At 32.2% G+C, this 26,520-nt stretch overlaps 3 protein-coding genes and 3 non-coding genes across 13 annotated transcripts; 5 read left to right on the plus strand and 1 right to left on the minus strand.

The window, feature by feature from the left end:
- Positions 1–823: 823 nt before the first annotated feature.
- On the minus strand, positions 824–10,814 carry LOC142228267 (uncharacterized). Of its 4 annotated transcripts, none has more exons than XM_075298654.1 (4): positions 10,677–10,814; positions 9,387–9,494; positions 2,597–2,756; positions 824–2,539 (listed from the first exon to the last, which is right to left on the minus strand). In XM_075298654.1, exons 1-4 carry the CDS (start codon positions 10,701–10,703, stop codon positions 2,427–2,429), a joined length of 408 nt encoding a protein of 135 aa, XP_075154769.1. In that variant the 5' UTR covers positions 10,704–10,814; the 3' UTR covers positions 824–2,426. The 4 variants fall into 4 exon arrangements, with proteins under 4 accessions (XP_075154769.1, XP_075154770.1, XP_075154768.1 ...); XM_075298655.1 differs by having other exon boundaries at positions 10,673–10,693; XM_075298653.1 differs by having other exon boundaries at positions 10,610–10,693.
- On the plus strand, positions 6,097–8,765 carry LOC142228266 (uncharacterized). 4 transcript variants are annotated; one of them, XM_075298650.1, is made up of 4 exons: positions 6,097–6,571; positions 6,633–7,669; positions 7,737–7,910; positions 7,964–8,765. In XM_075298650.1, exons 1-2 carry the CDS (start codon positions 6,454–6,456, stop codon positions 7,499–7,501), a joined length of 987 nt encoding a protein of 328 aa, XP_075154765.1. In that variant the 5' UTR covers positions 6,097–6,453; the 3' UTR covers positions 7,502–7,669; positions 7,737–7,910; positions 7,964–8,765. The 4 variants fall into 4 exon arrangements, with proteins under 4 accessions (XP_075154765.1, XP_075154767.1, XP_075154763.1 ...); XM_075298652.1 differs by having other exon boundaries at positions 6,097–6,416; positions 6,489–6,571; positions 7,737–8,765; XM_075298651.1 differs by having other exon boundaries at positions 6,372–6,390; positions 6,489–6,571; positions 7,737–8,765.
- An 825-nt stretch (positions 10,815–11,639) lies between the features above and the next one.
- On the plus strand, positions 11,640–16,897 carry LOC142230392 (uncharacterized). 2 transcript variants are annotated; one of them, XM_075301040.1, is made up of 4 exons: positions 11,641–12,253; positions 12,315–12,471; positions 15,988–16,784; positions 16,841–16,897. In XM_075301040.1, exons 1-3 carry the CDS (start codon positions 12,025–12,027, stop codon positions 16,778–16,780), a joined length of 1,179 nt encoding a protein of 392 aa, XP_075157155.1. In that variant the 5' UTR covers positions 11,641–12,024; the 3' UTR covers positions 16,781–16,784; positions 16,841–16,897. The 2 variants fall into 2 exon arrangements, with proteins under 2 accessions (XP_075157154.1, XP_075157155.1); XM_075301039.1 differs by having other exon boundaries at positions 11,640–12,253; positions 15,988–16,897.
- Positions 16,898–21,237: 4,340 nt separating this feature from the next.
- On the plus strand, positions 21,238–21,311 carry TRNAI-AAU (transfer RNA isoleucine (anticodon AAU)). The gene has a single exon. It is a non-coding gene; the product is annotated as a tRNA-Ile (tRNA).
- A 3,103-nt stretch (positions 21,312–24,414) lies between these two features.
- Positions 24,415–24,487, plus strand: TRNAK-CUU (transfer RNA lysine (anticodon CUU)). The gene has a single exon. It is a non-coding gene; the product is annotated as a tRNA-Lys (tRNA).
- A 926-nt stretch (positions 24,488–25,413) lies between these two features.
- Positions 25,414–25,486, plus strand: TRNAK-CUU (transfer RNA lysine (anticodon CUU)). The gene has a single exon. It is a non-coding gene; the product is annotated as a tRNA-Lys (tRNA).
- The last annotated feature ends 1,034 nt before the right edge of the window (positions 25,487–26,520 follow it).

Raw genomic sequence — 26,520 nt, forward strand, 5'->3', positions numbered from 1 at the left:
TCAGAAAGAGCTCGATTAAATGACGACATAAATTCAAATACTGTTAAAGAAATCGAACTATTTATGCCTGAAGTAGTGAGAGCTACACACAATCTATAATTATTTACTAACAATATTACCGACCAGTGTCGACGGAGAGAAATATTTTTCATCCAGTGTTGTCAGATTAGGGGATTTTTCTCCCAAACTGGGAATTTATTCTCGTGGTTGGGAATATTTCTTTTAGTTTGGGGATTTGGCTGGGGATAACGTCTAGATTTGGGGATATTTCCACCTTCAATTACATTGTATTAAATTTGTTATAGAAAGTGTAAAAGCAAAATACAATAAGGCTTATGCGTCAATTTTTACGAATTTATTTAGGTTGGGCTAAACCGTGATCCTGATATTTATGTAACAAATTTAAAGAAAGTCCAACTTCCATTATTACTTGGGGTTATATATCTGTCCGCTCTTACACAATTCATTTTAAATACCATGAACATTTTTTTTTTTTTTTGGTAATATTGTTTTTCTTTTTTATCATTAAATTTTTATTTTTATATACTATAATAATATGATTTTTTCTTTGGGGATTTTTCATGGGGAACAATATTTCAGTTAGGGATTTTTTGGTGATATAATGTGAAAAGCCAAGCGCAACTTGCTTATTACAATTTATATAAATAAAAACGATAATGAAGTGCTGAAAACATAGTTATTTCGCTTAAAATTGTGAAAGGTATATTGGTGAACAGTTTTTGACTTTCCAAATGGAATGTAACAGTTTTTCAGATATTCTTCCAGACACGCTGCTTCAATCGAGAATAAAAACACTGGCTGATAGACGCTGCAACATGTAACTCAACATCATTCTTTTATTAATGAAAAAATTATGTTAAATGTGATGTGATAGTCGTATAAATTATATATTTCTAAGAATTTATAAATGTTTAATGACATTAATAAACATCTAAACAGTCGTGTCTTACTTGACCACAACGATTATTTTACAACTATCTTAATATGCACTTTTTCTAATAGTTTGAAGGGGTTCTTATTGGCGTCATTCTAAATTTATCAAAAAAGTCACCTAATAATTGCACTCATGCGAAACATTTTTGTGGTAACTTGTCGTGTCAATAGTGACTGCGCTTTTCCGACGAGATTTGGATGTCGTATACGACTGTTTTCGACGTGGTGGGGATTCTCAGAAGCGCCGACAAATTCAAAAAATGTTGGCATCCGCTGTTTAAAAATAATCACATAAAACAAGTTAAATTTTTAATGGAGTGTTCAGTACGAATCACTCTCATTTTCATATCACTCTAATTTCATATCACTCTAATTTGTCATAATATATTAGACATTTGTAGAATGCTTGTTTTTATTTTTTTTATTAGATGTTTATTATAGGTCAGTTCGCGTACTTTTCCAGTAAAAAATATCCAGTAAAAACTAGCAAGAGAGTAAGAGTGTATTTTACACTCTTTGTTTAAAGTTGCTAAAAAGTACACGAACGGTATCCAGAAACTATTTGCACATTGAACATTTCAGCTGCTAAAATATTGAAAACAAAAAACGAATCCTGTATATTTAACTTCCAATCGTAGTTGCCGAACATGTATATTGAAATTGCACTTTCCCTGCCAACATTTTTGGAATTTGACGACACTTCTGGGAATCTCCACCACGTCGAAAACAATCGTATACGATATCAAAAACTCGTCGGAAAAGCGCCGTCACTATTGAGAAGTTGTTCCACGTAAAAGTTACTACAAAAAGGTTCCGCATGAGTGCAATTATTAGGTGTCTTTTTTAATCAATTTATAACGACGCCAACAGGAGCCCCTTCAAAGTGTTAGACAAGGTCCGCTAGAAAGGATCGTTTAGGTGAGTTTAAAAAGGGTCTAAAAAGTGAATTTTAGGGGAATTGAAAAGGAGTCGTTATGGTCAAGTAAAACGATTGTTTTGATTTTTATTAATTTGAATAAAAATAGATTTATTGCAATTTATACGAATAAACTCACATTGAACATAACGGTGTACCAGTACTTAAATTAAATATTATTTGTACTTCTAGATTTCTTCTAAATATGGGTATTAAGTTCAAGTTTAGCCGCTAAAATCAAAAGCAAATCGGTAAAAAATAATAAAGTTATAACTATTAGATGCAAATCTTATTATAACTTGATGGGGAACAGTCCAAAACAACTTTTCGTAAAGTTTATATTCTTTAAAATTGGTTATTAAAGAAAAGTCATTTGACAAAATGGCTAATGGCAGAACGGCTAACTAAACTCGAACTTAATACTCACGTTAAGGCTGTAGCATATAATATGATAATGAGATTTTTATTGAAATGTATATAATTTTTAAAAACGAATTTATCGTTGTATTGATACGAATCGAAATGGACCATGATTTGACGTTTTGAAAAATTTGCTTTAATTTTTGTTTTTACGGCTAATTAAGCGATCTCTCGCATGAAGAACATGCTGCTGACATACTCTGTTGATGTCCGTGATTGTACAATGTGTATATTTTAAGTTGCAGATATCTAAGTAAGAAAGCAAAACATTAGTACGTTTTTAAGTAAAAAGAGTAATCAACAAACCTTTAATTATTTTGAATGAAACGAAATTTTGTATACTTGGTTTAGTTGGCGTTCCACGCCATGTTAGATTTACTGCTAGTTTGTCGCTTATCACAGATTTAATTGCGGCTCGCATAAAGGAAGGCATATCACTTCCCCCAACACGTTGTATTAAATTTTTCTGAAAATGCATAAATATTAAATAAATTAATATTATCGCTACAAAAACTACACCTAAAAAGAGAATGTAGGTTTATAGTAGAAAAGTTTTACTAAAATATTTTAGCAATTCCACATGATATGATTAAACAAATTTAAATTTTTATACCCTGCGCCACACTGTGGAACAGGGTATTATAAGTTAGTGCATATGTTTGCAACACCCAGAAGGAGACGAGATAGACACATGGCGTCGTTGACAAAAATGCTTAGGGTGGGCTTCTGAGTCGATATAGCCATGTCCGTCTATCCGTGAACACATTTTTGTAATCAAAGGATTAGGTCGCAGTTTAAGCCCAATCGACTTCAAATTTGGCACAAGTATGTGTTTTTGGTCAGAATAGAACCCTATTGATTTTGGAAGGAATCGGTTCAGATTTAGATATAGCTCCCATATATATATTTCGCCCGATATGCACCTATACGGCCCTAGAAGCCAGAGTTTTACCCCAATTTGGTTGAAATTTTGCACTAGGAGTACAATCGGTAGTATAGTGAAATGTGCAAAATTTTATTGAAATCGGTTCAGATTTAGATATAGCTCCCATATATATATTTCGTCCGATATGAACTTATGCGGCTTAGAAGACAGAGTTTCACCCCAATTTGGTTGAAATTTTGCACTAGGAGTACAATTGGTAGTATAGTCTAGTGTGCCAATTTTTTTTTGAAATCGGTTCAGATTTAGATATAACTCTCATATATATATTTCGTCCGATATGAACTTATGCGGCTTAGAAGCCAGAGTTTTACCCCAATTTGGCTGAAATTTTGCACTAGGAGTACAATTGGTAGTATAGTCTAGTGTGCCAATTTTTTTTTTAAATCGGTTCAGAGTTAGATATAACTCCCATATATATCTTTCGTCCCATATGAACTTATACGGCCATTAAAGGCAGTGTTTTACCCCAATTTGGTTGAAATTTGCACTAGGAGTACAATTGGTAGTATAGTCACGAGTGCAAAATTTGATTGAAATCGGTTCAGATTTAGATATAGCTCCCATATATATCTTTCGCCCGATATGCATTTATACGGACCTAGAAGCCAGAGTTTTACCGCAATTTGGTTGAAATTTTGCACTAGGAGTACAATTAATAGTTAAGTCAAGTGTGCTAAATTTTATTGAAATCGGTTCAGATTTAGATATAGCTCCCATATATAGCTTTCACACGATTTGCAGTCATATGACAACAGAGACAATTTTTTTTCTCCGATTAATTTGAATTTTTGCACAGGGAGTAGAATTAGCTTTGTAACTATGTGTGCCAAATTTGACTGAAATCGGTTTGGATTTAGATATAGCTTCCATGTACATATATGTTTTTCTGATTTAGGTAAAAAGGGTCAAAATACCAACATTTTCGAGTTTAAGTTCGAGTTTAGCCGCTAAAATCGAAAACGAATCAGTAAATACAATGTAATATTAGAGAAAAGTAACCGATTTCAGTGGCTCAACTCAAACTTAATACTCACCTTAACACTGTGTTTTCTTTTGTTTTAGAAAATGTCATATTTCGAAGAAGAAATTGGAGTTTAAAATGCAAAATTTAAATTAAATTCCATAACAAACAAGTATGTACGGCCGAAAGTTCGGTCAGGAATCTTATGTACCCTCCACCATGGATTGCATAGAAACTTGTACTAAAGACTGCCATCCACAATCGAACCGTCGTCTAAATTGTGAGTTAGGCCAACCGCGGTAAACAAAAAAGGCCGATTACATACGTTTATAATTCAGTTTGAAACAATTTTCTATTGAAATAAAATTTTGACAAAATTTTCGATAGCAATGAAATTTTTACAAAATTCTCTATAAAAAAAAATGTTCATAAAATTGTCTATAGAAATACAATTTTGACAAAATTTTCTATAGAAATAAAATTTTGATAAAATTTGTTATAGAAATAAAGTGTTGACAAAATTTTCTATAGAAATAACATTTTGACAAAATTTTCTATAGAAATAACATATTGACAAAATTTACTACACAGAAAAAAAGTGAGCTGTTTTATAGGAAGAATGAACTACCTCGCACGAAAATTGAACTAAATTTTACTCCACTTTTTGAAATTTCCACAAAGCGTTTTAAAACCCGGAAATTTTAATGGCCGGTTGTACTTTTTAACTGCAATTGACGAAATTACATCCTCTCATAGAAGAAAAAATTAACTAAAAGTAAAGTACCAAATTTCAGCCGGATCGGATGAAATTTGCTTCTCGTAGAGGCTCCGAAAGCCAAATTTAGGGGTCCGTTTGTATGTGGGCTATACGTAAACGTGGTGCGATATGGCCCATTTTCAATAACATCCGACCTACATCAATAACAACTACTTGTGCCAAGTTTCAAGTCGATAGCTTGTTTCGTTCGGAAGTTAGCGTGATTTCAACAGACGGACGGACATGATCAGATCGACTCAGAATTTCACCTCGACCCAGAATATATATACTTTATGAGGTCTTAGAGCAATATTTCGATGTGTTACAAACGGAATGACAAAGTTAATGTACCCCCATCCTATGGTGGAGGGTATAATAAATACTTAGGTCCAGTTTCTCAATGTCTTATTATTATTTATCGTGTCGATAAAATCCCATACAAAAAAAAATAGTAACCAGTGGTCTATCTTCCGATTAAATATTAATCGGAGGATGAGAATCTTGCCGTTAATAAATAAATTGTGGACATGTCAGTTGAAAACGACTGTTTCTATTTAAAGGTGTGTACTATGTTCGGTTTTCGAGTTGAAAATCACTTTATTTTCGCAATTACTTTTCCTGAAATAATCAAAATTATAAATGAAAACAGACATATTCCTGTAAAGTCTTGCTGAAATCTAGAGGAACAAGAAATTGCACATCAATTGAGTTAATTTATCTGCTTTATATTGAACTGTTTTAATAAAGTAACCGCGAAAATTTCAACGCGAAAAGCGAACATAGTACTTACCTTAAAATGTGATTTTTACCCATCTGTGTTGTTGTTGTAGCCCTTTGGAGTTGGAATTCCCGTGTTTATAGGGAAATAGGCATACTCCAAATCCCATTTGGAGTATCTGTGTTGATTTAAACAACTGACGTACGTTTCGTGTTTTGTTTCACTGGCGGTGTTGCCCAAAGATTATCTATTTCCCAAGATGTACATATCGCTTGTTCTTTCTTGCCGATAGGTGCATGAGTTCATGTTCAAACCAAAGACAATCAAAGAGGAAGACATGAATTGGGCTTTGATAGTGTTAGTGACAAGAACCAGAGATTAGCCCCATACTTGTAGGAGAAGCACTTCGAACTTACTGGTTTGATGTAGACAATTTTTATTTTGCTATTTTCTCGAAAGTTCCCGAAAATTTCTGTGTTGATTGCACTAAATTATTAATAAAATGTTTCATAAAGTGTTTTGGTTCTTTTAAAAGTTAAAAAAATTGCTAAAATAAGCGAATTAGATTTTGTTACGAATGCAAATTTAAAAGAGAAACCGAAAAAAAGTTGTAACTACTTATCGAACATGTATGGGGCTAATCTCTGGTTCTTGAGAAAAAAGAATAACAACATGCCCATTTCACGTCTTCTTATTTGATTATGTTTGGTTCAAACATGTATGAAAGTATTTATTTGGATTTCGGTATGATATTTACGAAAGAAAGGAGGAAGCAAAAGTTATGAAAATTTGTCGATGGTTAAATTTAATAAGTAGGTCTGTTCCCCAATGTATGCGGTTAAAATGTTGGTCAATTGAAAGTTGGTGTGGAAGGAAATTTTCCCATCAATTATGTACAGGTAAGTTGACACCAAGGCTTAGAAGAAATTTTATCTAACAAGCTTCCATTTCTTTCATTAGGTTCACTAAATGCTTTATTAAATAATGGCAGTGCCTTAAATATTATGCAAAGCACAAATCGACATTCAGCTGAAATCTTAAGTGTTCCAAATGACTTTGAACCCGAAATGGGACCAAGTACTTCAATGGCTACAGGTCAAACTACAGCAGCCCAAGAGCAACAACATCATTTATCAGCTGCTAACATTAGTCAAAACACTTCGCCGCAACAAAATCAATCTCAGCAGGCATCAAACACTGCGGCATCAACACCGCGCCATAATGTTTTGTGTGTGCAACAGAACATCCCACCTTCTTTGCCTTGGGGCTATTTGGCTTTGTACCCATACAAACCACGAAAGAACGATGAATTGGAATTGAAAAAAGGTTGTGTTTATATGGTAACTGAAAGATGTTTGGATGGCTGCTTTAAAGGCAAGAATTGGAAAGATGTGAGTGGAATATTTCCGGGAAACTATGTGACACCCTTAAGAGCCAGGGATCAACAGCAACTAATGCATAGTTGGAAGTTAATTCCACCTGCAAATTGTGCCACCATATCGAGCCATATGCAAATGAGTAATCACACATTTAGCGGTAATCCAACACTACAACAACAATCAAATTATTCATCTTCAATGCGTCACGATTTGGAGAATATAAACGCCCGTCTTACCTTGGCAAATTTAACACCTCCCCAAGCATTGCCGCCTGATCTACCACCACATCATATGGGGGCAAGCACTGGAAATTCAAACATTCCACAACAAAATTTGTCTTCAAAGGAAACACGGATAAAGAAGCCCTCAAAGAGAAGCCAACAACTACAGGTTGTATTTCATCCTCATCATCATCATCGACATCAACATCATCCGCTTCGGCGGGATTGAAAAAACTTTTTAACGCACATAAAATCAAGATCAAACTCGCCAGGGGCAGCAATAGTGGCTGCTTCAGCATTCCACAGCAAACACAAGTAAACCTACGCAGCAGCAACACCAACAATCACAAAGCGGAACACAACAACTCACATCAACAATTACTCCAGTGCATGTTAGGTAACTTTCTCTACCCATATAAAGTTAATATTACAATCTTTATTTTTTCTTTTTGTTACATCTTCAGGTCCGGCTCTTGTCCCAGTCAAATTTTGCAAAACACCCCCAATGATCGCAACCGTATTCATAATGAAAATAAAGATGAATCATCTATAGCTAAAGTCCAACACCAGCAGCCACCACAAGCGGGCCACGGTTCTCAACGCATAAAAACTGCAAAAGAAAGACCATCTTTAGAAAAGTAAATGTAAAAATATTTTGATTTTATAAACTAATTTTTTTTGCTTTTAACAGTTCACGACTTCAATTGATTCTACATTACGCACTATTTATGCTAATCACATACAACAGCAATCGAATGTTATGCCTAACAAATGTGGCCAACAATTGCAACAAACAATCCCCCAGCGGCTACGGTCATACATCGTAACTCTCACTCTTTGGATGCCTCGAATCTTTCGCAAATCCTATTTTTATTTACTTTGTTCAAGTATGCATTTGATGGCATAGCCTAGTAAAATAAGGGCACAATATAATTGTATAATTGGTCGAATATAATTGACGTATTAGATCCAACCAGGCTAATGAATAGTTTTATGTTGGTTTCTTTCTTCATTGCTTATTTTGATAGATTAATTTTGGCGGAATTGAAAACTTGAACTTTAATGCATAATAATAATAATAATGGCCAGTTTCTCATCCTCCGATTAATTTTAACCGGTGGATAGACCTCCGGTTAGTAAAATTTTTGTATGGGATCAGCTGTTTTATCGACACCATAAATAATAACAAGACATTGAGAAACTGGCCCTAAGTTATATAGATTTTAGTTATTCGTTTATTAATCGAAATGCTTCCTTAATTATACACTTAATATTTTCTATACTTTTTAAGTTGATATATCTCTGTTAAATTATATATAATGTACTTTACACACACACCTTACCTAAATACGAATCCCAATGTTGATGCTTTAATGTATTACTTTGTAAATAGTATTTGGTAATCCAAGCTACCGCAACTTGCAAAATAACAATTTTCACGTGTTTTATGAAACTTATCATTTTTTAATATATCTGTATAAATGGAAAATTAATTTACTAACTTTTTATATGTCGACCTTCATTAAAGTAAGTAAGGAAGTTCAAATTTGTGTTCAGCACAAAGCTCATTTTTCGTCAACGAACATGTAAATTTTCGATTTTGGAGTGAAAACAATACCAGACATATTGCAAAAGCTACAAATGCCAGGACATACCTATGAATATTGGCAGTGGCAGCGAGAAGATATCCAATTTTTTTACCCAAAATGCAAGAGCTTAACAAGCATGACATGTGGTTTAAACAAGACGATATATATATCGTCTTGTTATATATATATCGTCTTGTTTAAACCACATGCCATGCTTGCCAAACTCTTGCATTTTGGGCAAAAAAATTTGATATCTTCTCGCTGCCACTGTCAATATTCATAGGTATGTATATATACATACATACATGAATACAAACATGTTCAACTTAAAGGCCGGTATTAAGTTCGCTTTATCGCGCTAAATGAATTTTTCCTCATATCATTCACCTTGAAGTTATTATCAAATTTGAAAAACAAGTTATGTTATTCTGTTTTATAGATTTATTTTTGCTTTTAGCGGCTAAATTCGACCTTAATACACACCTTAAGTCTTTACAAAATCTAAATGAAAAACATCGTACTTACCAATTGTGTAAAATTAACGGCTTTCGAATTTAATATTTTAATAAAGTTATGACAACAAGGAAATTGCGCTAAAATATGCTTTAGTTTGGATGAAGCGAACAACTTAATCTGTAATATAAGAAAACAATTTGTTAAAAACTTTCTCAAATTAAGTTATAACAGCAAGCAAAATTTTTGCCAACATTTTGTTGGCTAGTCGCATTCAGAGTATTTTAATTATATTAGAGAACTGCAATATAGTTAGTTTTTAGGTTTTTAAACATTTTAAAAACTAGAAATGTTGTCCATCTATTGACTTTATTAACAACAACGAAAGCCTTAAAACGAAAAGGGTTCAACACATGCTCTAAGTAAAACAAAATTACTATTAATTTACAAAATTTTAGGTTATAGGTCCTTTTCTATGGGACTATTAAAAAAGGTTGGTGAGGGATCAGGTATGTTATGATAAACTGATATCTTTTAAATTTTATCATGGCTAGTATTAAGTGTGATTACTACAACTTGTTATGGGTCAAGTCAAATGTAAATGAAATTAACCTTAGGTCCTTACTGCCACACCATTGACCAAACCTCCAACAAAAGAGAGACTGAATTTACTATGCTACCTATAAGGCAATTGGCCGGTCAGTGGTAAACTATACAGCGCCAGTGTGGACACCGCAAACTAGTGATACGCAGTGGAATAACATAAAAACCTGCCAGAACGCTGGCAGGTTTTCTTTTCTCTTGTCCTGCTAAACCAACCCGACTTACCGCCAGATCGCTCTGGACACACCCACCTTAGTCACAGAGTTCCTTGATCTGGCTACAAGCTGATGTACCAAAGCGTATTACATGAAATTGATGAAATAACAACAACAAGAAATATGCAAACTTTTTAATTTGTGTTAACTTATAAAACAAGGGAAAATATTGGTTGTGTATCAGTTCATGTTATAAGCTGTATTTTTAGTCTTTTACTGTTTATAACTTTTGTTTCCATGAACAATTGGCACTTAATAAAATACCTTTGAACACAATACGGTGAAAAGGTAAATTCCATCTGGAAGATATTTCTTTTAATTTTATTCTTTGGAACACGCACACCACAAATTTTGTAATTTTAGTTTAAAATATCACCAGATTGCTTTCTTTGCTTATACTTGTATAAAATAAACACTTCAATATTCACAATATACTTACAGTTGGTTTTGGTTTATAAAAGAAATCGAAACACTAACCAAATACTTTATTACATTAATGGGAACATAACAGTTACTGGAATGACAGTGCTGAAAACATACATACATGAGTCGCCATTACGATTGTAAACATTTTGTTTTTGTAATTTTCGAATTATCGCGAATTATCTTGACAAACGTTTCTGTTGGGCGTCCGTGAAAAGGATAGCGATGAAAACAAACCTTGAAATTTGTTTGTTATCAATAACCAGCTGGCAACGTATGCTATGGTTTGCAAGATTTTACTGGAAAAAAATCTCTAGCAAAAACTTGCAATTTCTCTATCTCATAACTGTCAAATTTAGTCTCTCTCCTAGAGATCTATAAATCGAAAATCGATTATTCGAATTTTGGCATGAAAATCTAAAAAAAATCAAAATCGATTATTAACCTAAAAACAATCGCAAAATCGATTTTAGATTTTCATCTAATTTTTAATTTTGACTACCAAAACTCGATTTTGGTGTTTTCTGTTTTCGTATTCATTGGTTTCAATTTAATTGAAAAATACCGAGATATTTCTTCATTTTTATTTATAGAATTCTACTACCAATAAGAATAAAAATATTGATTTGATTAAGTTAAATATCAAATTGGTTTAAATGAATCCTTGTGTTTTCAATTTCCTTAAATGATTCGTACATGTTAAAAAATTTATACTTAACATTTTAAAAATATATTAAAAAAAATTAACATGTTTGACTAGAACGCTAATTTTTGCATTTCTCTCCAACTCGCAAAAACACAATAGATTTCATAAAATCGAATATTTTGTATAATCATTATTTCCATGAAATTCGATTACGAAAAATCGAATATTCGAATTTTGAATGGTAAAAATAATCGAAAATCGATTTTTAATTAAAAGTCAATAATCGAAAAGTCGAAAAATCGATTATTGGTTTGTACTATAGATCCCTACTCTTTCCGGGTCTCTTTTGCTGGCGTTTTAGTGTAAACGAACGGCTTCCAATAAAAATTTGTAATAATTATCAAAAATTATCGGGTTCTGGAACGGAGCTTATATTTGCTATCTCAATAAACGACAAGAAATGCTTGTCTACCACTAAATTCTCTTTGATATGTATGCAAATTTGCGGCTTCTTCAGCGCCATCTACAAACTAAAAAATGAATCTCTCACACAAATAAACTTCCTCCTTCCACATATTCTCTTTGAAGGACATTTTTTGATGACAGACGGAAAATGTAAACAAACGTTGGACAAACATATGTAGAAGGATATAAAAACTGTGTCTAAATATCTGTATATCCCCTGAAGAGATATACGGACGCTGGACAATATATCTAAAATAAATAAATAAGATCGAATTGAAATAAATTATCCTACATACATACATCCTTGACACAAAAAGAAACGACTCCACATTCAAAAGCAACAACAACTAGTCCAGAAATGATGGCGAATAACAAGAACAGTCCTACAAGATTTCAAGATAAAGTTATTCCTAGGAGTATTGACTCCTTGTCTGTAATAAGGGAAGTTAAAAAATACGTATGCATTTATGACACAGACCATGAAAAGTATCATGATCAAAATTATAAGGCGATGGTTTGGAAGAACATATGTACATCTATATATCCAAAATATGATGAATATAGTCCAGCGCTGCAATCGCATATTTGTAAGTGTTATAAGCTAACAACATCTTTAATATAACATCTCATTGTCTTTCTTTAATGTAGGCGGATTAGTGCGTCGTCGTTGGAAATCAGTTCGAAATTATGTGGCACAGGAAGCAAAACTTATGATAACAACTGAATATTGCCGCAAAAGGGATACCACTCAATGGGAGGAAATGCAATTCATATTACCCTACATCAAAACTCCATACTGTGAAAAGTAAGTACATAGTAGCAAAATAAAAGACCTTATATGTATATCCATCTTGATGACAGATCTTAAGTAGCATCTTCTGAAGTCTTGTATAACAGACTCTACAAATCAAATCAAGACACTTCATATTTTGTTGTCGAGTAGAAAACGAACGTATACAATTAGCAAAATTCGAAATATTGCCTGGGGAATGTGTTCCCTGGAAATTCATTTTCTCCGTGAATAAAATCCTATTCTAAACAGTAGGGGAAGGGAATGAAAACGAGCGAAAAATATGCAAAATTTGAAGAGGTTGCTACTTAGTTAATGGGATGATTTACTTTTGAAGGTTTTAGAAATATTATAGGCTTAATAAGCCTGCATACAAATACCTGTTAGATGTGTTAGTAGCCCACATTCCAACTTTTTAGCTTTCTACGCCGATCCTGGTGCATGCCACGAATCTTTTATTGTATGCTTTTAATTTGTGGTTTTTGAAGCGAAATGTATTTTGTTTGCAACATCCTTGAATTTTTTGGAGGAATTTTCCCAAAAAATGCCACAATTTTTCATTTGTCATCATTTTCTGGCTTTTTTAATGCCAATACAACCAAGGGAAAAGTCCCATTTTCGAAGTTGCTTTAGAATAAAGGAAAAGCGAAAAATTCCCCAGGAGATTTAGTTTAGAGTAGGGGAACAGGGAATAGAGAAAACATTCCTAGGTTAGGTTAGGTTAAAATGGCAGCCCGATTAAGTTTCAGGCTCACTTAGACTATTCAGTCTATTGTGATACCACATTTAACTAAAAGAACCTATTACATATGGACACTTCTAGTTTTAACCACTGAACCTTCTCTATTATTTTCTTTTGTTAAACCAACCAGATTGTTCCAAAAACATTAACAGAGTGATTAAGTTACCGTTTTCCAGGTCCGCCAGTAATCTAAAGCTATATGCCCCTAAAATTTGCTTACGCCTTACACAAAATTCAGGACACTCACACAAGAAGTGTTTAATTGATTCCTTTTCCTCCGCATCATGACAGCTCATACAATAGTCATTATACTTCGCACCAATAGTTTTTGCCAATTCGCCTATCTCGCTGCCTGATAGGCAGATATCAGAAGTGATATCTGACGTCTTGAGAACACTAGCATATCTAGTGTGCGGTTCAAGTTAAAATGGGCCATATTTGTTTGGTCCAACATTTGCCATCATGACGGCCTTCTCACGCAGTAAGAGCTTGCAGGTTGCCAGAGACATACCAACAGATTCTAGTTCCCCTGGAATTGTAAGGTAGTTCCTAGCCTTGCTAACTCATCTGCTTGACAGTTCCCCGGTATGTTCCTATGGTCAGGCACCCATATTAGGTGAATATTGTACTGCTCAGCCATCTCGTTGAGAGATTTGCGGCAGTCGATGGCCGTTTTCGAGTAAAGGAACACAGAGTCCAAGGATTTTATTGCAGGTTGATTGTCTGAGTATATATTAATGCCAACAATTTTTGGAACATTACTTCTCAACCACTTCGTAACCTCTTTTATTGCTAATATTTCAGCCTGAAAAACACTGCAGTGATTAGGTAATATTTTCGCTATTCGAAGTTCCAGATCTTTAGAATATACTCCGAAACCCACTTGTCCATCCAATTTGGAGCCATCAGCGTAGAAATCTAAATATATATCTTTTATTCCCCGGGGTCTGTGTACACCACGCCTCACTGTTGGGAATTAGTGTTTCAAACTTTTTGTCGAAAAGTGGTTTCGCCAGAGTGTAATCCACTACGTTGGGCACATCTGGCATTATTTTGAGGACCCAACTGTGGCCGTACAAGTTTTCGACCACAGCGATAGCTCACGCAACCGCACAGCCGTTGTTGCAGCTGACTGTTTAGCCAAAATGTCTAAAGGAAATAGATGAAGCATGACATTAAGGGAATCTGTTCCTGTCTTACTGAATGCGCCTGAGATACACAAGCACGCCATACACTGAACTTTATCTAAACCTGTCGGTTGATGAAGTGCCGGCCACCAGACTACAACACCATATAGCATTATAGGTCTAACCCCTGCCGTGTATAGCCAATGCACAATTTTCTGTTTTAGTCCCCACTTTTTTCCTATTGCCTTTTTGCACGAGTACAAAGCTACCGTGGCTTTCCTCGCCCTTTGTTCAATATTAAGCCTAAAGTTCAGCTTCCTGTCCAGAATAACGCCAAGGTATTTTGCACACTCACCAAAGGGAATTTCAATACCCCCTAAGGATATGGGCTTAACCGTGGGAGTTTTGCCATCTTTGCAGTACATGACTAATTCTGTCTTGGCAGGATTTACTCCAAGACCATTCTCTTTCGTCATCCGGAGTGCTCTCTGTATAACATCTCTGATTGTGGGTGGGAATTTTCCCCTGTGTATTCATTGACAAATAGTGAGCTTTCGATAAAGCTGACTAGCTCATGCAAAACGGTCTCAGCAGACCTGCCCTTCGAGTATGCATGCTGTCGTATTCCCATACAAACGAAACGAACTTCCAAAAAAAAAACAAAATTGTTGCGAATTCGAGTGACTGCTTTTCTTTCGACTGGTGCCCTGTTCTTACGTATCCAAAGAGAGCTTTTCTCATATTTTAAACGAAAAAAAAATTGATTTGGGTTCCTCTATGTGGAAACGCAATCGAATTTCCACTTTTATGACCTTCACTACTCCTGTGGTATTTGATGTTAAGAGGGAGCAGTAGTGTCTGATAATATAGTAATAAGAATAAAATTCTGAGTCGATTGGGTAAAGTCCGTCTGTCTGTTAATGTGTTCAAAGTATTGCTCGAAATTTAAGTCCAGTTGTCTATTGGCTTTCAGACATCCCATATCGATAGTCAAAACTATAGGTCCTGATATAGATATAGCTGCCATATATATTTGTCACCTATCAGGCGAGAATTGACGTTGAAATTGCAATTTTAAGCGTGCTAATATTCCAGAAGTCTCGTAAAACTTGCCAAGAATACGACTATACTATACGGCTCTATCGTAAAGTTTGACATCTTCGAAGTTATATGTACTCAGAACGTTGTGACATACGAAAGATATTTGTGTTATTTGCAGCAATTTAAAGGTTTATCTCGCTCAAAAAAATATTGAAGCTTATTTGTCTAATCCCTAAAATTTTGTTGTCCTTCATTCTCCCTATTTTTTCATACATAAATTCCTAGGGGCTTCAGCATAACAGCATTTTTGAGCACTCAAAAGATCGAGTCGATGGGTCATACGGCGCATAGTCCTGACAGGGCACCGAATCGTAGTGGCTAGTTTTTGAGCTTCTTTTAATCTTAGCGCTAAGCTTGTGATTTTAACAATTTTTCACATTGCTATTGTTGTAAAAGGCTGGGAATTTGTTTTTTTTTGTCTGCAATTTATTTTAATCTATCGCAAGATTAGGAGTCGTAGCTATCTGTTGTATTTAAAAAAAAAATCACTTCATTTTGGTGTCCAATATTTTTGGTATAAAATTAATTTAAAAATATCTCTCAAATCTATTTTCTAACAAGGTTCGCATCTGAGCTTGGACTGAAACGATTAAATTCTAATGGCTTGTATTCGTCAATGGACAGAATTACTGAGGATACTAAAACTACTGCAACAGAAAGTCAACAGTCACAAACCAGTGTTAATATACAAAATGAAAGATTTCTTATAAGTGAATATGTAAAAGAGGAGCCCTATGAAATCATAGACGATGATGTGGATTTTCACACTGGTGATGATAATGAAGATGAATATATAATAAATCACACGAAATCTGCAGATTTTAGCAGCACCAGAAATACAAAACCAGAATTAAGAAATTCGAGAATTCCAACCATTGACCAAGATATAGAAAATGCCGAAACAATTCTGTCAATATCTTCATCACCACCACCATCAGCATTAACCCCAATAACTTTACTCCATACTAATGAAAATTGTTCTACAAATGATGACTGGGAAAAGACACCACCTTCAAAACGTTTGTGTATTGAAAAGAAATCTCTTTGCAATAACAAAAATCACGAAGAATCTATGACATTTAGGAATAAACAATGTCCCGAAAATGAAGCTATCCAAAATGACCAAAATAACAAAGAACAGAATTTTTCAATGGATATTCAACGTAAACTTTTGGATTTACTTATCGATATGCAACACCGTCAACTTCAAGCGAACCACACAGACAATGATCCGAATGATTTGGATCGAATGTTTTTCCTATCTTTAGTTCCCGATTTCAAACAAATACCTGTACATAAGAAAATATCAGTGAAGGCGAAAATAGCTTCTCTTATAGCAGAAGCTTTAAATTAGCATGGTAATGTTCATTATTAATTAATTTATCTTTTATTATTATTTTATTCAAAATTTTAGTTTTGTGGATAATTCAATTCTATAAGCTTCAAAACTACATATAAACATAAACAACAATTCCAAGATATATTCTGCCGTCCCATTAATGTTTATGTAAAGCGATATAACCATTTTAAGTTACTATGGCAAAAAAGCTTAAGAGATGTTCTATGAAAATGCATATAGATTTGCATCATAAGTAAACAGATTATAAGAGCCTTTGTGTTGTTATGGTCAGGAGAAGAGTGACATAGTGGGTCTGGGATATATCTATGTCTATATATGGCTATGTCCATATATAAAATTTTGTCAAAAATGTGAAGTGAAGTTTTGACCCTACTCCTATGGCCTCTACCATCGATTTGATTCACTGATTTGGGACTACTCCAATAAACTATAAATTAGATTAAAAATGTCCAACATATTTTACACTCAAACTAAAGGATTGAAAGGAGCCCTAATTCACCAGGACCTAATAAATCGCAATTTGTAGGTTCTCTAGACGTGGAATCCATAAATCTGTATACAATAAATTATCGAAATTAAATTTCAATTAAAAAAATTTTTTTTTGGTGGAGTTATAGTGTCATTCCGAAGCTCACTTAAGTCGATTTCGTTTCGGTGGAAAAAGTGTAACCCTAGGGCCGTAATTATCCTTTCGGTCAAAATATAGCACCATCCAAAAAAGCTTTCTAATTCAAAATGCTCTTAAGGACCCTAAATCCAAAGAGTCAACACCTTTTTAAAACATTTTGAAGTGTTTAGTGTCAGTCTGAAGCTCATTTAATTTCGATTTCGTTTCGGTGAAAAGATGCAATCGTACAGTTACACTATTTTATCCCTAATTATCCTTTCGCCCGAATTATAGCATTTTCCATAAAAGGTTGCCAATTCAGAATACTGCTAGGAATCCTAAATCCAAAAGCTGTCGACTATACTTTGCAAACAATTATGTTCTGCTTATTTGGTAATTTGCCAAGTCCCAAAGGTATCCATTAATAGGTACATTTTCCTCCGCATCGTCATAAGTGATATGTATTGCAACCAAATTTAGGTTGCTATCTGACAGCCAGTGTTGCTACTATTGGGGATTTTTGCCCAAATTGGGGATATTTTTTCGTGAATGGGGACGAAATTTCTGACTTGGGGATTTTGTGGGGAATTTCCATAAATTTGGGGATTTTTGTGGGGATTTATTTCTATAGGAAATTGTGTCAAAATTCTATTTCTATAGACAATTTTGCCAAAATTTTATTTCAATAGAAAATTTTGTGAAAATTTTATTTCTATATAGAAAATTTTGTCAAACTTTTATTTCTATAGAAAATTTTGTTAAAATTTTATCTCTATAGAATATTTTGTCAAAATTTTATTTCTATAGAAAATTTTGTCAACATTTTATTTCTATCGAAATTTTGTCAAAATATTATTTCTATAGAAAATTCTGTCAAAATTTTATTTCTATAAAAAATTTTGTCAAAATTTTATTTCTATAGAAAATTTTGTGAAAATTTTATTTCTATAGAAAATTTTGTCAAATTTTATTTCTATAGAAAATTTTGTCAAAATTTTTTTCTTAGAAAATTTTGTCAAAATTTTTTTCTTAGAAAATTTTGTAAAAATTTTATTTCTATAGAAAATTTTGTCAAAATTTTATTTCTGTAGACAATTTTGTCAAAATTTTATTTCTCACAAATGCCGCTAAAACCCTCAAAAGACGTCAAATCGGGTCAACATTCACCCCGATCTTGTCGCAATATACAATATATATAATAAAAAACCCGACGGCGATCACAAAAAAACACCTGTAAAAAATTACATTTTTTTTTTCATATGATTATGATAGATGGCAACACTTTTTGCATAAAACAACAAATAACACGAACAAAGAAGAAGAAATAAAACAAGAATGTGTAATAAATATGCGGCAAATTACAATAAAATCGATTAATATTTGCCGATAATAGTGTCTTTTTTGCATGCAAATTTGGCGACACAAAATGTCATCTGATTTTTTCCAAAATCTAATAGCGTTCATCTTTGTCCAACAAAGACTACTCTAAGCCAAATTTCATGAAAATCGGATAAAACTTGCGACCTCTGTCGTATGAACAAAAATGCAAATAGATAACAACGACATACGGACAGAGATATGACCAGACGGACGGACTGCCAGGGCTAGATCGACTCAACGGATGATTCTGAATCGATCCATATATTAAACTTGGACTCGAGGACACCTAGTTGTGCTATTCACCATCTCACACAAAACAATTTTATTATACCCTGAACACGTATGAATTTATTACATTATTATCGGCATTGACGATGTACAAACTCGAAATTTTTTCTCACAAATGCCGCTAAAACCCTCAAAAGACGTCAAATCGAGTCAACATTCACCCCGATCTTGTCGCAATATACAATATATATAAGAGAAAACCCGACGGCGATCACAAAAAAACACCTGTAAAAATTAACTTTTTTTTTCATATTTTTATTTATTTCTATAGAATATTTTTTCGAAACTTTATTTCTATAGCAAATTTTGTCAAAAGTTTTTTTCTAAGAAAATTTTGTCAATATTTTATTTCTATAGAAAATTCTGTCAAAATTTTATTTCTATAGAAAATTTTGTCAAAATTTTATATCTATAGAAAATTTTGTCAAAATTTTATTTCTATAGAAAATTTTGTCAAAATTTTATTTGTATAGAAAATTTTGTCAACAAATTTTTTTAAGAAAATTTTGTCCAAATTTTAATTTCTATAGACAATTTTGTCAAAATTTTATTTCTATAGAAAATTTTGTTAACATTTTTTTTCTAAGAAAATTTTGTTAAAATTGTATATCTATAGAAAATTTTATTCGTTTTGTTTTGTTATTGTTGGTTTTGTTCTTTAAGCATTGTTGTTGTTTTTTATTGCAGCTTAAAACCATACATTGACTAAACTACAAGTGTAGCTTAACCAACAGAGGAAAAGAATGTTTGTCAAATTTATTTGGGCAAAGCCCTATAGACTGCAAGATGGTTGGATGGACGCACGTTTCGGAATTACCACATTCCTCATCAGCATCCTCTACTTGCAGCAAAACTATCAACCAATTATCAGAATAAATTCAGGCAGTTCACCAAACCCATGGTGAACCACACTTGAACCTTCCGAAAAAAAGGTTTATGATAGCCGGCTTATGCCGAAATAAATTCATACAAATATTTCTCTTTTCCTTTGCCACCATCAAATCATCGATTTGAGTGCAGTTGGCTGGGTTTATTTTGAGCGTGCTTCCTCTTACTTCATTCGTGTTTTGTTTTTGTTGTGGGTTTGTTTTCTATAAAAAATTTTGTCAAAATTTTATTTCTATAGAAAATTTTGTGAAAATTTTATTTCTATAGAAAATTTTGTGAAAATTTTATTTCTATAGAAAATTTTGTCAAATTTTATTTCTATAGAAAATTTTGTCACAATTGTATTTCTATAGAAAATTTTGTCAAATTTTTATTTCTATAGAAAAACTAAAATTGCAAGCATTATTATGTTTGCGAGCGGGATTAGTTTATTGAGCTTATTTTTCCGAAATTCGATGCTTACACACACTCACGAAGAAATTGACTTACTCACGACGTTGTCATCAGCGAGACTAGCGCATGTGACTCATGTCACATGAACACCTTGTGAGCTGGACATATGGTAGAGTAAAGCCATTTATGCACAAAAGAAAATTTATTCTGCAAGGAACCAATTTGGTTTCTCCGATGTTGCCGAATTTGGTTTTTTCCTATGAGAGCCCATTCCAAATAGAGCAGTTTCTGAACAAACAAAATGGTTTACTTGCCAAAGAGGCCACCAGAACTCAAACTATGCTGATGGTAATGGGCCGCCATAACGGCCGATAGTTGCTCTCCGCTCGAATTCGCCGATACTGGGATCAAAATAAATGCCAAATATTATCGGATTATACGAAAATAGTATTAAAACCCCAAGCAGGCAAATTCATCGGCTGCAGACCATGTCCATTCTAACTCAGCACCAACGCGTATGCTGAGCTCCCTCGCTTCATTTCTAGTGAACAATGGCCACTACGGATATCAATCCGTTTGACTTTTGCGGACTTTTGGAGAGAAATGTTGGCACTAAAACATACCAAAGTCTCAATCATCTGAAAATGGCACTTCGCCATCGTTACTTTGTATTGGCATAACAAATGTATGTAGTCGAAAAAATATTATGTATATTTGTCGCTGCCCTATAAGGAAACCTCTCTTACTATATAAATTTGTGTTATGTTTAATAAGATTGTTTATCATATAAAAATTATTTTAATATTTGCACTTAGAATAAACGCCTGTTTTTGTAAAGACAAAACAAAAAACTATTTGGGTCAGCTGTTTTGTGCGGATCGTAGATATTAATGTAGGCCCATTAGCTCAGTTGGTTAGAGCGTCGTGCTAATAACGCGAAGGTCGCGGGTTCGATCCCCTCATGGGCCAACTAACTTTTTTAATTATTCATATTAGCATCATAGAGTGATCTGTTGTTGTGAGCCAAGTAGGTTCATCATCGCAAGCAAACAGATGACGAGTGGCATATATCCCTTGGTTACAGATGGGGCACCTACCAGTTATCAATTCCCAATAAGTATTAGTAAAAGCGGTGGAACTTGTCCAGATCTGCTATTAGAAGTTTTTTCCTCCGGTGCTATGGCCGGCGGTCAGACTCCTAAAACAAGATGAACTTTGAAGCTGCTTACAATTTCATATGCAGAATCCTTATATATCCTGCTCAGACCTGATAGATCCCTGAAAAATTTGTTAAAAGTAACCTCAAGAATGTAGGAGTAGTTTGTTTTTGGAGTTGTTACGACGTCGCCTCTGAAATTCAAAAGTTTCCACAATTTTGCTGTCCGCTGGTTTTGATCACTCTAGCCTAGTACCTTGTTTCTTCGGAAAGATAATGCTGGACACTGACGCAGAAAATGGAATGACTCTTCCATAGCCTCAGGGTTCAGACACCATCTACAAATATCATTATTCATTAGACCGATCCTTACCATGTGTTTTCCCAGAGTATGCTACTTTACTATCAATCACTGATAAGTAAGAATTGAGGTGGCTGCACTTGCCTGATCTTAGTTGGGTCAAAACTGCCTTGGGAGGTCACTCTCCTCCGGGAGGTCACTCCCCTCCGGGTGGTCTCTCTCGGTGGTCGGTAATTGACATAATTAAAAATTTAAGGAGCTACCTTAAATTTTTATTTACGTCAACGTACCCGTATCCATTACTTGAGAATAAAATCCCCCCTAAATACTGAGCACGGCTGGGGCTAGAAGGTGGCCACTTTTCACAAGTAATGGATCAGATAGCGAAGAGGGTCGTTACAGTCCGATGGTCGGATGATCTTGGTCTATTTTCGTCAAATCGGTAATTTTTTCAAAATTTTCTATAGAAATAATATTTTGATAAACTTTTTTCTGTAGAAATAAAATTTTGACAAAAATGTCTGTAGAAATAAAATTTTAACAATATTTTTTTTTGTACAGAAATAAACTTAAAAAAAATGTGTTTATAAACATTTTGTATATACAAAATTATGCAAAAATTTTGTATAGGAAGAAAATTTTGTAAAAATTTTATTCAGAAATAAAGTTTTGCATTATCATATTTCATGTTAGCCTGATACCGAAACAGGCAATTGACGTCCAAATGCATTATATCTAATTATACAATTATTATTTTTCGAGCTTTATATAGATTTGTATCTGGCGTTTTCTTTTCAATGGCTCTATTAACCATGTTCCTTAATCTATATCTGTCCATAAAGCTCGAAAAATAATTGTATAATTAGATATTTTGCGATATCTTTCTATACAAATAAAATTTTCTAAAGAAATAAAATTTTGACAAAATTTTCTATAGAAATAAAATTGTGACAAAATTTTCTATAGAAATAAAATTTTGACAAAACTTTCTATAGAAAAAAAATATTGACAAAGTTTTCTATAGAAATAAAATTTTGACAAAATTTTCTATACATATATAAAGTTTTGACAAAAGTTTTTATAGAAATAAAACTTTGACAAAATTTTTTATAGAAATAAAATTATGACAAATTTTTCTATAGAAATAAAATTTTGACAAAAGTTTCTATAGAAATAAAATTTTGACAAATTTTTCTATAAAAATAAAATTTTGACAAAAGTTTCTATAGAAATAAAATTTTGATAAAATTTTCTATAGAAATAAAATTTTGACAAAATTTTCTATAGAAATAAAGTTTTGACAAAATTTTCTATAGAAATCAAATTTTGACAAAATTTTCTATAGAAATCAAATTTTGACAAAATTTTTTATAGAAATAAAACTTTTGCAAAATTTATGATAGAAATAAAATTTTGACAAAATTTTTTATAGAAATAAAACTTTGGCAAAATGTTCTATAGAATATAAAATGTTCTATGAATATAATTTTGACAAAATTTTCTACAAAAATAAAATTTTGACAAAATTTTCTGTAGAAATATCATTTTCACAAAATTTTCTATAGAAATAAAATTTTCACAAAATTTTTTACAGAAATAAAATTTTCACAAAATTTTCTACAGAAATAAAATTTTCAAAACATTTTCTATAGAAATAAAATTTTCACAAAATTTTCTATAGAAATAAAATTTTGTAAATAAAATTTTGTAAAAATTTCATTCAGAAATAAAATTTTGACAAAATTTTCTAAAGAAATAAAATTTGTACAAAATTTTCTATAGAAATGAAATTTTGACAAAATTTTCTATAGAAATGAAATTTTGACAAAATTTTCTATAGAAATTTTTTATAGAAATAAAACTTTAACAAAATTTTTTATAGAAATAAAATTTTTACAAAATTTCCTATAAAAATAAATTTTTAACAAAATTTTCTATAAAAATAACATTTTGACAAAATTTTCTATAGAAATAAAATTATGACAAAATTTTCTATAGAAATAAAATTATGACAAAATTTTCTATAGAAATAAAATTTTGACAACATTTTCTATAGAAAAATAATTTTGACAAAATTTTCTATAGAAATAAATAGAAATAAACATTTTGAATAGAAATAAAAATTTGACAAAACTTTGACCTTTAAATTATATTAATTTAATTTGGAAAAATGGTATGAATTTTGATCCAATTTTGGAAAAACGCTGGTCCAAAATAAAAATTCATTGTGGCAACGCTGACCCTGTACCATGGTAGTGGCGGATGGTATATACCCATGTGCTAATTATATTGTAAAATGCTATACATGTTGCTGATTTCAAAGATATTTTTGCTGATGAAACGAACAATATTTATTGTTATAAAACAGAAAAATTATGGCTATATCTTTTTACTTCTAATAATTCAGAACAGATAGACAATATGACGCGGATAGTCAGACCATCTTATCTTATCCCCATGTTAGTATATGCGATGACCACAGATATATTTATATGATAATTTATAAATGTACTAATCTAAAGCTTAGAATTATTTGTAAATTGAAAAATTCTCTATTTTTATACAACGATGTGTTTACTATCTGACAAATTTTCAAAATTGAATATATTAAACATGCCCGGCTAGCTCAGTCGGTAGAGCATGAGACTCTTAATCTCAGGGTCGTGGGTTCGAGCCCCACGTTGGGCGAAGATATATTTTGATCAGTAAATTAATTAAACCCCCACTATAAGATACACTCCTATAGGTTTGTCATTCCTTTTATAACACATCTAAATATCGATTTCCGTCGATCTAAATATGTCATTAAAATTGAGCGAATGAAATATCATATACATATGTATGCAAATGAATTTTTTTTTGCTGGGTACCGATAATAATCAAATTCTACATATTTATTCATGGACGTAAATGTCATCCAATTTCAGACAAATCGAATAAAAATTGTGGTGTCTAGAGAAGTCAAGTCCAATGGTGAGGCTATGTGGGGTCTATACAAAACAAGGGCTAATATATACCACACTTGACACATCGATTTGTGCACCCATAATACTTTTATATTTTCCAATTTCAAGCAAATCGTATAAAAATTGGGGCGTCTAGAAGCCCAAGATGCCAAATCGGGAAATAGATCTATATGGGAGGCTATAGCAAACTAGAAACCCCATATAAGCCAAATTTAGTTCAGGCAAATCGAATAAAAAATTGCTGTGTCTAGCAGCTTAAGAAGTCAAATCGGGAGATCTGTCAATATGGGGGCTATACAAAAACATGGACCGATACACACCGTATCCGACACACATGTTGATGGATCTAATTCACCTCTAGATTTTCAATTTCAAATCGGATAAAAACTGCGCTGTCTTAGAGCTTAAAAAAAAACTTTTGAAACAGCAACCCATTTCAAGGAACAACATGATTTTTAGCTGTAAGTATGTTTTTCCTAATTTGTAAATATATTACTGTTACAGTAAAAAATCGTCTGCTGAACGGTCGGTGTTTGTCATTGGCAGCAGAATTCTTTTAAAGGGATATAGACGATTGATTAATAGATCATGGATCGATTACTACCTATTCGATTTTATATATCCTTTAATTTTTCTGTTTTATTATATGCCCGGCTAGCTCAGTCGGTAGAGCATGAGACTCTTAATCTCAGGGTCGTGGGTTCGAGCCCCACGTTGGGCGAAATATAGTTTTTTTTATGTTATTTTATTGTAACCATAAACAAAAAATTACGTTGATTGAATCATGAAAATAATTTATTCAATTAATTTGCAATTAATTAATTTTTTAATTAAAATATCGATAGATTTTTTAATTATAATATCAATAGATGTTTGTCTTGATAACAACAAATTGCATGCGTTTGAAATTAAATTTTTTTTTAATTTTTTTAAAAATTTTGCGCCTAATTTCTAATCAGGGTTGCCACCTTGGTCCGATCTGACCAAAATTGGTCCAAATAATTTTTTATTTTTAAATTTGGTCCGATGGTTGGACCAAATGGAGCTTGGTCGATTTTGGTCCATTTTCATCACATTGGTAATTTTTTCAAAACTATCTATAGAAATAAAATTTTGCAAAATTTTCTATAGGAATATAAATTTTGCAATAATTTTCTATAGGAATAAAAATTTTGCAAAAATTTTCTATAGGAATAAAATTTTGCAAAAATTTTCTTTAAAAATGAATTCTTGCAAACATTTTCTATAGCAATAAAAATTTAGCAAAATTTTTCTATAGGAATAAAATTTTGCAATAATTTTCAGGAGAAATAATATCTTGCAAACATTTTCTATAGCAATAAAAATTTAGCAATAATTTTCTATAGAAATAAAATTTTGCAAAAATTTTCCATGGGATAAAATGTAGCCAAAATTTTCTATAACAATAAAATGTTGCAAAAATAAATATTTTCGAAAATTTCTATAGTAATAAAAATTTTGCAAAAATTTTCTATTGGAATAAAATTTTGCAATAAATTTCTATACAAATAAAATTTTGCAAAATTTGTCTGTAGAAATAAAATCTTGCAAAAATTCTCTATAGGAATAAAATTTTGCAATAATTGTCCATAGAAATAAAATTTTGCAAAAAAATTCTATAAGGATAATTTATTACCAAAATTTTCTATAAAAATAAAATGTTGTAAAAATAAAACATTTCAAAAATGTTCTATAGAAATAACATTTTGCAAACATTTTCTATAGATAAGTTCA

The sequence above is a fragment of the Haematobia irritans genome, chromosome 3, assembly GCF_050003625.1.
Source record: "Haematobia irritans isolate KBUSLIRL chromosome 3, ASM5000362v1, whole genome shotgun sequence".
Taxonomy (NCBI): domain Eukaryota; kingdom Metazoa; phylum Arthropoda; class Insecta; order Diptera; family Muscidae; genus Haematobia; species Haematobia irritans.

Bases quoted from the DNA above. Each gene is read 5' to 3' on its own strand.
- LOC142228266 (XM_075298648.1), top strand. From the start codon at position 6,454: ATGAAAATTTGTCGATGGTTAAATTTAATAAGTAGGTCTGTTCCCCAA. The intron at 6,572-6,632 runs GTAAGTTGACAC...TTCTTTCATTAG, and splicing joins TTCCCATCAATTATGTACAG to GTTCACTAAATGCTTTATTA.
- LOC142228267 (XM_075298653.1), bottom strand. From the start codon at position 10,678: ATGTATGTATGTTTTCAGCACTGTCATTCCAGTAACTGTTATGTTCCC. The intron at 2,757-9,386 runs GTAAGTACGATG...ATGCATTTTCAG, and splicing joins CCGTTAATTTTACACAATTG to AAAAATTTAATACAACGTGT. The intron at 2,540-2,596 runs GTTTGTTGATTA...TTTCTTACTTAG, and splicing joins TTCATTCAAAATAATTAAAG to ATATCTGCAACTTAAAATAT.
- LOC142230392 (XM_075301039.1), top strand. From the start codon at position 12,025: ATGATGGCGAATAACAAGAACAGTCCTACAAGATTTCAAGATAAAGTT. The intron at 12,254-12,314 runs GTAAGTGTTATA...TCTTTAATGTAG, and splicing joins AGCGCTGCAATCGCATATTT to GCGGATTAGTGCGTCGTCGT. The intron at 12,472-15,987 runs GTAAGTACATAG...TTTTCTAACAAG, and splicing joins AAAACTCCATACTGTGAAAA to GTTCGCATCTGAGCTTGGAC.